Consider the following 12,185-nt stretch of genomic DNA (forward strand, 5'->3'; position numbering starts at 1 on the left):
GTTCTGAGCTGAAATCTATAGATATCAGCTGTAAGACAAGAGAAAACAAAATCCTCCTGGATGCTTTAGAGTTTAATTGGCCCCTGATATGAGTTATGTAAGGATGAAACTCTATTTTGGTTATACCATAAAGGTGATGGTGTGGTTTTGTTCAAGCTTGAAAATCAGCCTTATTTCACTTGACGTAACTTTGCCACTTTGTCTATAGAGGTGAAAGAACATTTTTTAAACATAGTTAGGTGATGGTGGGCAATCCCACACTTCTCCAAAACTAATCCTAAGGGAACTCCCACCCAAAAGTCACTCAGGAGTCTTGCAGATGCCTGTGACTGCCAAGTGGAGGATTTTCTACAATCTTCAGAAAGCCAGCAACATTTCTGGTGTGGGCAATTTGTTGCTGTGGGCAATTTCACTTCCAAATGGGATGTGGGAGCAGTTTGGATCACATCAGTATCACTAGGAAGCTTTCTGTTGACTTCAGCAGTTAAATTGTGCAGATATTCATTCACATACCAGAAGCCTCAATCGATCTGGCCCAAGCTGTTATTGAAAATACAGTTGGACATGAAAGGAAGAACCAATTTAAAAAAATCTCGTTCTTAAGGCATTTCTCCATGGTATCCTTCAGGCCATAAGACTTCTAACAGAGGCACCTGCCTGCAAAATGTCATGTACGATTAGTCACTGTTGAGTCAGAACAGGTTTGGAAGAGTGACTTAAAATATTTTACCATCCCACTCTGTATATCCTTCTCTCTCTCATGTTTCAGCTTGCAGCTTTTTCAACTCTCCTAAACATTCCTTTCCTCTGTGTTTCATCTATGTGCTGGAGGTTATATTTTTCTAGTTCTTACCTTGCTTTATGACTCATATTTGTTCATCAGCTATACGAGATTCTGACATGCAAGTCACTATTTCAAGTGGCATTGGAATATTGTGGCATTGGAAACAAGTCACCACTGCTAGATCCTTGTATTGCTATGCTTCCTTTCCCCAAAAGCTCCTGGTTTAGCAAAATTATCTTGATTGACATCCACAGTTCTGCTTGCTGCATATCCCAGGTAGCCTTTTTGTGCTGGATATATGCACAGTAATGGAGGGGAAAGCTGAAGAAGGATAGATTTGGGTAACTATTCACCACCTGAAGTCTTGCCTGCCCAGCAGAGTGAGTTTTGTTTCCAGCTGGCACCTCTCAGACTTTCAGTCTGTGTGATTGTTTCTGCAAGGCAAACACACTCAGCCCTCTGTCCTCTGTCATTCACCGTTACACAAAACTGATTGAAATGCTCTTGCTACCCCTTGCGGCAATGCTGCGCAATGATGTGTTTGCTCATCCCTGTGCTGGCTGCCTCCTATTCCTGTCTTGAGGCTTATATGTGTCAGTAAAGGTGGAAGCACAAAGGAAAATGAAGCTGCTGCTCACTGACGAATACTGCTTATCCTCCCTAAACCAAACTGTAGGAACAGCTGTACAGGTTAATTTCAAATAATCTCCTGTTAGTGTGGAAACTTCACATTAAAGACAGAGGAAGAACACACTTCGTAGAGTAGCAGTCAGAAGGTTTTTGTGGAGCTGCTGGACATTTTGTAGGTACACTGCACCTTTCCTAAACTCAACAGTAATACCTCAACAGTAAAGGGTCTTAACTTTAACCCCTTGCTGCTTCTTCTGCTAGTGAAGTGTATACAAGTGTACACTATCTGAGCAGTTGTCTGCAAGAAGCAAATTAGTTTTCTTTGTCTCTCTGTATTTATTTATTTATTTTTATTTGAGTCCCTGCTCTTGAGGACTGTGGTCATATGAAATCCTCATTGTCCCTGTCCCTTCTTCTTTACCCTTCTCACCACTCCTCATCCCTTCCTCTTCTCCTGCTATTTGCACTTATCTTCCTTTATTTTCAAGAAAAACTTGTAAGCTCTACCCAATTTTAGTGTTCAAAACAAAGAAAGAGGATAAGCCCTGGTTGGAATTGGAAAAAGCTTTATCATTTTATGGTCTTGTGATTGTTTGTTTCTGAGGTACATTTCTTGATACTTCCATGCCCAAGTTCAGCCATAGCCATAGTGTGAAAACCTGTGCACTGTAAGTAGCTTAGACTGCAAGAGAGAGTGGATCATCCCTTCACTAGGTGGGCATTGGGAGGACAAGTGCTGAGATGTGAGTGTGTTTCCATCTCAGGGACTGCAGAACTGGAAGACTCTCCATTTTCTCTCCTTTGCTCTCCAGAGCTCAACTCTCAAACTTCCTTTCCCCACAATGGAAACACAATAAACACACAGGCTTGAATAAATTCAAGGGTTGGGGTTGTTTGCTATCCAGCGATTGTCTGCTATCCAGTGGTTGTCTGAACTCCCCTGAGGACTCTGCCTGGATGCTCTGGAAAAAATCAGAGTGAGGTTTTAAGTGGTGGTCAGCCCACCCATGCCACATAGGTCAAAGAGTAGCAGCCAGATGGAGAGCTATGTACTGGTCCTATCCCAGCGGGGGGGTCAGAAACAGGCCAACAGCCCATCCTTTTTAAAAAAGCTGAGCTGTAGCAACACAAACAAGGGTAAGCCTTTGGAAAACAGCATCACAGACAGGAATGATTAGTACTCTGGGTATGCCATGGAGGGTCCAGATTAGCATATGCTATTTACCCTCAGACAAAGGTGAGAAAAACCCTGCAGTCTTTTACAGCCTGCTTCCCGCTACTTTCTGAAAGTGGACAAGACCCTCTGCCCTTACAGGGCTTCAGCTTTCCTTCCTGGCTGCCAAGCTCAGACTTACTCATTCCAGATGTCTTGGCAAAGTCATCAGGTGACTCTGGGAGAGGTGGAAAAAAGCCACAGTGCTTTGATGTGGAAGAACAGGGAAAATCTCCCTTTCCACTTCCATCTGCACATGCTTAGCGAGGCACCTGCAATCAGGCGGTCACTACGAATACAGACAAATGGGTGGTTGTGCTCAGTGAGCACAGCCTGAGCGAGGTATTTCTGATGCCAGGGGCACAGAATTGACAGAGTGGGGTTTGTTTTTTGACGTGGAGGCACAACCAGAAAGGTACTGGCAATGGGCAGAGGAACACGTTGCTGTGACATAAAGCAGGGAAGGATTTTGGTGGGCAGCAGATACTTAGCTGCCTGTATGCATGTCCTTAATCTACAGCAGACACAAGGAAACTCCATGTTCATGTGAAAGAGATTAACTGCCTCCCACATACAGAAGGTACCACACCTGGGAGAGCATGAACTCCAGCAGTAACCAGGATTAGTGATGTGCTACTCCTTACAGCCATGGGTCCACACAGTATCATTTCCTGCCAGGCACAGCTCCATAGGTCTATCCCATCTACTGAGACTTCCAATACCGTTTCACATAAACCAATTGTTTAGTAGTCAGTGACACTAAATTACCTGATCTGGTATGCATTTAAATCAAAGTAGAAATCCCTATGCCAAGGAAATACTATGTACTGTAAGACCAGAGGTCTTGCCAGCTACACATCAGAACCCATTCCTACAAGAGGGTACCCAGCAGAGATAGCTGGACCTTAGATCCAAGCACACAAAAGGAGGCAATTCTTCCTATAGTGGTTTATGAGTCTGTAACTGTCTGAATATGTTATCTGTCTGAAGACTCCTGGCAAGACCAGTGAAACTGTTTTTCTGAAGGTGAAGATGTAAATGCCAATTGTTTGCATAATTTCAGTAAGGAAGATTGGATTAATTAATAGAAGAGAAGTCCATGGAGGGTTTCTAACTGCACAGAAACTACTTCTGGCTCAGAAAGTTCCTGAGCTGAAACTCGTGGGAGGCTGGGAGAGGCATCAGCTTATGGCTTCTTCCAGAGACAGGATACTAGGATAGATTAACCTTTGTTCTGATCCAATAGAGGATTGCTTTTAAGAGTGATGAGTTCACAGTTCACTTGTACAATTCTGGGACACTAAAGGGAAGACTTCCATTTGGTTTTAACGCTTCTGCTCTGTCTCAGACGGATCTAAGAAACATAAGGGCAGGCAAGTTGACTAAATACTTCTGAACTGCAAAAAATGTCACTTGGAAGTCATATTAAAATCTTGTTTTAATTGTTCTGTCTTAATAATTTCGTCTGTAGCAACCATAACACTGTTTAGCAATCACTATATCTTACTTGTGTTATGTTTTGTCAATGTTTTTCCAGGTGTTCCTGAAGCAGAAGTTACTTGGTTTAAGAACAAGGTCAAGCTGTCCTCTGCTCACCATCTGCATGATGGGTTGCTGCTAATTGCAAATGTTTCTCTGTCAGATGAGGGGTTGTACTCCTGCAAGGCAGCCAATCTTCGTGGGGAGGTAACTGAAAGCTCCCAGCTGTTGGTTCTTGGTAAGTCCAGGATATTGTGCACCTGCAGCAATAGTAATGTGGCTGCTGGCACATCTAGCCTGCAGAACTAATCAAAGGATGTGGGAAGAGGGAATGGCATACAGGCAGCCCTATTCTAAGGAAGGAATCAGTCTGCATTTGTTCTCAGGGCAGCATCACCTGAAACAAGGTGGTGATAAAGGGAAGATGGATAAGGAGAAAATGTCTAAGCACAGGGACTGCACCTCCCAGTCCTGAGATATTTGATTTCATTTTTTCAGGCTTACTAGGTAAGAAAACCATTTATTAACCATTTCTTAAAGTGGTTCTCTTGAAATGAGAATGATGCCACTTTTTCCCTGTGAAGTGCTCTGCCTCTGCTGAGCAGCCGTTCCATACGTGGCTGTGTGATACTGACCTGTTTCACACCTAACAGGTGCAAACCCAGTGTGCTTTTAAAAAGTAGTTCCCAAGTTCAGTGGAGGGCAAAGTTTACTTTTTCTTGGGTTTCTAAACAACAGACAGAAAGCCCATCTGGGTGATTTGAAAAGACAATGTCAGCTGTGAAGTATGGGTGGAAGTGTTACTTGGTGGTAATTGGATTTGTGAGAAAGGAGATTCCTTTCCTAATAACTCATCTTCTATCATTTCTCCATGCCTGGCAGATGAATGATCCAGCCAGACTTTGTAAGTGCTTCTGTACATTTGATAGTGAAGTGTCAAATTTTGAAACCTCGTCCCTGTTATTGATGCAACACCATTAAAGCATCCGTTACAGCTCTCCTCTTTCATGACTAGAGTGAGCACAGGTCCCATGGATGATGCAGCTTCCAGAGGAAGTTTTGAAGTGAGATTTCTCAGTTTCACAGACAACAGTAAAACCTTTTCATGAATGTTCACATGATTTCCCTGTGAATCCAGACTGGCTCTAGAAACTGTCTAAAAAATCTGGGAAAAAAAAATCAGCTGGGTTTCAGCCTATAAATAAAATCTCCCACATGATCTTTAAATCCTTTTCTGATCTTTATAAATGGCTAGTTTTTAAAGATGGAAAGTTACTGTGAGTTATGCAAGCTGCTTATGTTTGTAGGCAAATCACATTTTTAGTTCCTTGACGGAAAGAAACAGTTCAAGCATCCATGACTTATACTTCTGGTGCTGAATGTGATCAGCAATAGAAAACTTGCTTAGTGTGTGCCGTGATCTAATTGAAAGGGGATGAATCCACCATTCACTTAAATCAAATATCCCATCATTTCCATGATAAACAGAATTGGGAATGACAGGCAACACAACCGATTTTTAAAATAGCATTATAGTTAGTAAAGAACTAAATCCTGCAGTTCTTAGCATAGACTGATCCTCTTGAGGTCTGAACTCTTAGTCCTTTGGAGCTCTGCCTAAGTATACCACAGGATTTGGCAGGGTTATAACCATATGGAATCAGGGCTTCATCCAGGTTGTAGCAGACATTAAAAAGTTTTCCACTGACTGCCATGGACATTTGATTCAGCTTCTATGCTGTATAAATTTGCTCTTTCATCCAAGCTGCTGTATCTCCTGATACCATGTACCTTTGTCACATATGAAGAGAGTCAGCCAGAATGCTATGGTAGCTTTCAGACAGAATTTCTTTTATTTTGTGGTCACACTGATCCACATGTTATTTTAATAATTTCTCTAGTGCCTTACCTAACATGAGGCAAAGCACACCTTTAGTAGTTGCCCAAAGTTGCTTAGACTGTCCCTCTGAAATGGTAATATTGCAGCATGGCAAATAATGCAGCAATAGCTGGTGGTGGGTTTTTTGATGTCCCTGAGACGTTTTCTGCTATAGTGTTGCTTATCACTTCAGTCTCCCAATCTGTTACCAGAGCCTCCACGACCTCTTCCTTACCTAGAAGACTTGGCAGCAGTGCTTTCCAGTGCTGGGACCAGCACTCATTCAGTGCTGACCTCTCCTTCAGGAACAAAAATGGCCATCAGTTCAGGGAGCTCTGCTCTCATAGGTAAGTCAAGCGCTTTAAGATTTTTTTAGATTAAAAAGGGGTTAGAGTTTAGATTACCGTTATCCATGCTGTTACCCATCAAAGTAATGTATCCAGTTATCCAGCCATGGAGAACTGGGACAAAAGACACATCAAACCGACAGTGCATTGTCAGTCATAATCACTGCCAAATTGTTCTGAGAACTCAGAAACTCATTTAAAAAAAGGAGGTCCTCTTATTAGTGTAGTGCCCCAAAGCAGCATGCAGAATAAGGGCTCCATTGTGCCACACTTTATAACACCCTGCAAGAAGCAGTCCCTGCTCTGAGGGGCTGGCAACCTCATTCAACACAAGACATGGCAAACTGGTGTGCCAGATGATCTAAAAGAAGAAACGCTTTTAGTTCTGCTTTTCTTTTTCTTCTGCATTTGGGTACTAGTCTTCCCATATGTCTGCTATTCGTATTATATATCATTCTTCTTCAGACCCTTTTCTAGAGTTTTGCCTATCCCTCTAGACATGTTTTTGTCTTGCAAGCTCTCTGTTTCATTCTGTTCTTTTTATTCCTCTCTGTTATATCACACAACCAATGTCTGCACAAAGCCATATAAGGAAATAATCCCCAATGAAATGCTTTTCTTCTTTTCATCCTTTTCTGCCTTCCATATAGCTTTGTCCTCTTTACACAACAAGTTCTGTTATACGCTGTAAACTCCTTTCAGATCTGTGGGTGTGATTTGTTTGCAAAGAGAATCTCATCCTTTTCTAAAGTTCAGGGTATGTTTATTTTAAAATTTCTGTTTATTTTGTTCAGGTGGTTCCGGCTGTAGTAATTCCAATAACATGCAACTCAAATCATGGGTTACAACAATTTAAAGGTATATCCATTACAATCTCCACCCCTGGTCCCTTTGCACCAGGATATAGGGTTTAACATGGCAATGAACTCCTCCCCTTGCCCCTAGCCTGGCTAGCAACAAGGGGTTCCTGCTATAGTAATTCCCACAACATGCAACTCAAATCCCGGGATACAACAATTTAAAGGTATTTCCATTACAATCTCTACCCCTGGTCCCTTTGGACCAGACCATCAGGTTTAACATTGCAATGAACTCCTCCCCTTGCCCCTGCTCCAGCTTGGACTTATCCACAGAATGTAGCCCCTTCAGAAGTAAACTTGCTCCAACATGGCCTCATGCACAGCCACTGATGCTTCAAGGTGTACCTGCTGCAGCATGGACTTTATCCACAGCCACAGATGCTTCAAGGTGTACCTGCTGCAGCATGGACTTCATCCACAGCCACAGATGCTTCGAGGTGTACCTGCTGCAGCATGGACTTCATCCACAGCCACAGATGCCTCGAGGTGCACCTTATCCAGCGTGGACTTATCCTTGGGCTACAGTCCCTTCAGAGGTATACCTGCTGTGGCAAAGACATAACCATGGCCACAGACGTTTCAAGATATACCTGCTCTGGCATGGGCTTATCCATGGGCACAGACACTTCAGGGTGTCCTGCTCCCACATGGATTCATCCACAGGTCACAGTCCCTTCGACTCGAGTTCACACCGGAGTTCCAGCCTGTCCAATACAGCAGCACAGAAACAGCAGCGATGCCCTGGCCATCTGCCAGCCCAGGCGCAAGGCCATTGCTGTTATCAAAATGTTCCCAGGCACAGCACAGTGAGATGATCAGCAGTACAGCAGCACGGCAAGCAGTGAAAGCAAAAAGCAGCCACTAACGAGCCCTAGACTCTAACATACTGTAAGGCAGGCAAGCCTATGGCAAGCACAGAAGCCTGATGATTAATAGCTAAACAGCAATAACAGCTATAAATTCTGTCATCTAGCACATTCCAATCAAATCTGTTGTTATCTCGAACCCTTCGAGCCCCATGTTGGGCGCCAAAAAGGACTGTCATGGTTTAGCCCCAGTCAGCAACTAAACCCCACACAGCCGCTCGCTCACTTCCCCCTGATGGGATGGGGGAGACAATCAGAAGAGTAAAAGTGAGAAAACTCGAGGGTTGAGATAAAGACAGTTTAATAGGGAAAGCAAAAGCTGCATGCTCAAGCAAAGCAAAGCAAGGAATTCATTCACTCCTTCCCATGGGCAGGCAGGTGTTCAGCCATCTCCAGGAAAGCAGGGCTCCCTCATGCGTAATGGTTACTTGGGAAAACAAATGCCATCACTCCAAACATCCCCCCCTTTCTTCTTCTTCCCCAGCTTTATATACTGAGCATGACGTCACATGGTATGGAATACCCCTGTGGTCAGTTTGGATCAACTATCCTGGCTGTGCCCCCTCCCAGCTTCTTGTGCACCTGGCAGAGCATGGGAAGCTGAAAAGTCCTTGACTAGTGCAGCAACAACTAAAACATCTCTGTATTATCAACACTGTTTTCAGCACAAATCCAAAACATAGCCCCATACCAGCCACTATAAAGAAAATTAACTCTATCTCAGCTGAAACCAGGACAATTTCTCACACTGATCTTGAGCCTCTACTAACTGTCAGGCTCAGATAAGCAAACAGCTTCTCTAATGGCCTTGTTACTACCTTCCAAAACATTCTTTGCTTACATTTAGTAGCAATTTTAAGATTTTATTTTCACAGTGGAGGCTTTCTATTTATGTTTTTAGTTTTGCATGGTTTACTTTTCCCCAGTGCTTTTAGTGTGCAGCTCTGGATTGCCTTTCTGCTTGCACAAAAACTGCACTGAAATAGTCCTTGGTGGGGGAATATCTGAAGGTATTTATTAGCATTGAATAAATAATTTTGAGTATGGTTTTATTGTACTCACTGTTGTAAGACTGGGTCACACTCCTGTTTCATCTATTTCCTCTCAGGTTTCCAAAAAGAGGTCTTCAGTAGTGGTAGGGACTTTTTATTGTTTGAAAGCATCACAAAGGGTGTTCTGCGCTACCTGTATATAACCACCTCTAAATTAATTTCATTTGGCCATGTTGCCCTGTACCCTGGCATTCCATTTCAGGTGCAAGGAAACTCCACGTATCTTAATAGCAAAATAGCAAATCAGTTTCATTCTTGAGGCAATTCCCTCAAATTCACTGAAGTTTTACTGACCTGAATTTGAGGCCTGTATTATTAAAACCTAAGGAAACCTTCTGAGACATTTTTTAATGAAAAATCAACATGGAATGGGCTATCCAATCAACTAGAAAGCTACAGTCAGTGTGCTGCATCATGTTGTATCACTGAAAAATACACAAAGCATTCAGCTTCCATGTAGGTCACTTAAATACGTTGTCTGTAGTTGTACCAAAGAATTTGGATTCAGCCACTATGAGAATACCCATTACTAAAAAAAAAGGACTCATCTCTCAGATATTTTCTCAGATATTTTTTTTGCAATCTACATCTAGTTTACTCTGTACATTAATATCAGTATGGATGGATTACAATCAAAGACTCTAAATTTACTCCCAAATTTAGTCTCCCCACAGTCTTCCAGTGCAGTGGCTGTTTATCATGGACTACTGCGATACTTTCATCATCAACCTTTGCTTGACATATTGCTACATGGGAAAGAAAATCTGCATGTTTCTAAGCACCAGCTGCAAACACCAATTAGGCAACAACTTGTGAACTTGTAAACCTGTGACCCATGTCTGTGTCCCCTGTCCACAACATCCCCTACAAGCTGTCCACTAATTCTTTCTATTCTGCCACTCAACCAGTTGGCTTTATTCCTTTTAGGTCTTTCACCATTGATTATGTTGGGGTGTTTGCTCTACATGCTCTTAATGCCCCATATAAGAACTTCAGGTATATAAATTACTATGTATAGGGTCCCTTGTCTGTGCTACTGCTGACAAGCACTGGCATCTCTTGGCTCTCAGAAGGCATTGAATTAGACCTCATATTTGGAAATCAAAGGGTATAGGACATGTGCAAAGGAACAGAGTGAAGTGTGAAGAAAAGGAGTGATAAGTAAGCTTTAGGGAAACTTTATATTTTAAAGGAGTTACAAGACATCGAAAGTGAAAAACTGTGTTAGAAACCTGGATAAATTCAGGTATGGGTTTGCCAGGGTTTAAGAAAAATGGGAATCAAGACTTCATTAAACTCTGTTTTGGTGCCTTGAAAAAAACCAGAAAATATTAGCACAGCAACAGAAGATTAAAGTTGCAAATGAGAATTTGTTTGGAAATTAACAGCTATATAAAATATAACAACAATTAACAAGCTGAGCCGAAAGGAGAGAACTGGAGCCTTCAGATTATCATACTCACTATGCATTTGCTTTTACGAAGTGGAATTGTGCATTGCTTCCTCCATCATTTCAACCATTTGAAATTATGAACTTGCCCTCTGGAGTCAGCTCCTGTAGGTTTCTTCTACATAAATTTCAGGGGGGTTGCAGAAGGGAAAGGTCAGGACCATAAAAAAAATATCTGGTTTGGAGGTCTTCTTTCTCATTGTTAAGGGTCATTCAGCAGTCATTTGTGAGCCTTCATTATAGAAGTAAAGGAAAAGATCTGTTAAAGACCCATGCCCTGCCCAGTGGAGTCAGCAACCCTCCCATTAAGATCTAATGTAAAATACCTTTTTGCATGAGCTTACAGGAACATTTTTGTCTTATGTACTTCTTACTTTTACTTCTAAAGGGTTGAGATTTCAGTAAGCTTTCTAGGCCCAACTCATCATCTGTTTTAGAGAGCATGATGTAGATAGTGGCTTACACAGATTGATGCTTATCCTGCTCCTTCATGACTGTTGGAACTATGTCTAGAGTACTGCAGTCCTCCCTGGCCCTCACATTTGTTGGCAGGTTGTGTAGTAGATGCTTCTGTGCTATCTGCAGATCACACATCTGAAGGGCACGACTTCCGTCAAAGCAGAAGCTAGAGCACCCATGAGCTTGGGAATATTTCTGGGTTTTACAGTAGTGCAAAATGACAGTCAGTGATGAGCAACAGACTGTCATGCACTTTCTGATGCCCTTGGTTCATGACAAGCACACAAGAAGACTTTGTATTACACAAAACATAGAACACACAGTAAATTTCTGAAGTGACACCAATTTATATTTCTTTGGAAAGCTTTCACGTTAGATCTTAATCTTATTAAAGTTTCTGTCTTTGAGACTTTTTAAATTCTGAATACAGTTTTCCTGAATGTCGGTAATTAAAGTATTATAAGAAATTCTGCCCTTTTCCTCAGAAATAAATTCCTTTGTTTGTCACCTGATAAGAAATTTTGGCTTTTAACAATATTCATGACCATTTGACTTCTATAAGCCCTGATTACTTTGTGGAACTATCTTTTTGAATTAAAGGAACATCCTAAATTCATGTATTTTCAGTAGAGTTTCCTTATCTATTCTACCAGTATCACTGAATTTTTTTACAGAACTCCCTGGACACATTTACATGGGTCTTGAGCTTTGTAAATGTTAATTTTGGCAAAACTGAAGTTGTAGGACCCAGTGTTCCTGAATTCTAACACTCCTGCAGAAAAGGCTTTAGGCCTATCAGGAATACTTGTTTTCATTTGGGTTCAAGCTTGTTATTTCCTGTATTTGAAGACATTTCAGTGAGAAAGTCTGAGGATCTTACAAATCCTGGTGGGGATTCACTACAATTTCTCAAATTTATTGTGAACTTATTGGAAACCTCAGCAGACTTGTCAAAAGATACAAAATATTATATAAAAATGTCTCCTTATCTTATCACAGAAGAATACTGTATTTATTGCAGTTATGTCTCATAGTGAAAGCTGAAGCTTTAATGACTTTGACTTATATATGTGAATTATATTTAAGTGAAGATTCTTGGAAGATAGGTCAGAAATGAATACTTCTAGAAATATAGAAATGTAGGTGTACCTATAAAATGTCACAGT

The 12,185-nt window shown here is 41.6% G+C and overlaps 1 protein-coding gene across 1 annotated transcript in view; it reads left to right on the forward strand.

Moving 5' to 3' along the window:
* Positions 1-12,185, forward strand: part of ADAMTSL1 (ADAMTS like 1) — a 468,435-nt gene that overhangs the window by 435,045 nt on the left and 21,205 nt on the right. Inside the window, 2 exon segments of the mRNA XM_072860932.1 lie at positions 4,165-4,344; positions 6,198-6,332. Of these exon segments, the coding sequence (XP_072717033.1) occupies positions 4,165-4,344; positions 6,198-6,332 (315 nt within the window).

This window comes from Ciconia boyciana, chromosome 4 (assembly GCF_034638445.1).
Source record: "Ciconia boyciana chromosome 4, ASM3463844v1, whole genome shotgun sequence".
In the NCBI taxonomy this organism is placed as follows: domain Eukaryota; kingdom Metazoa; phylum Chordata; class Aves; order Ciconiiformes; family Ciconiidae; genus Ciconia; species Ciconia boyciana.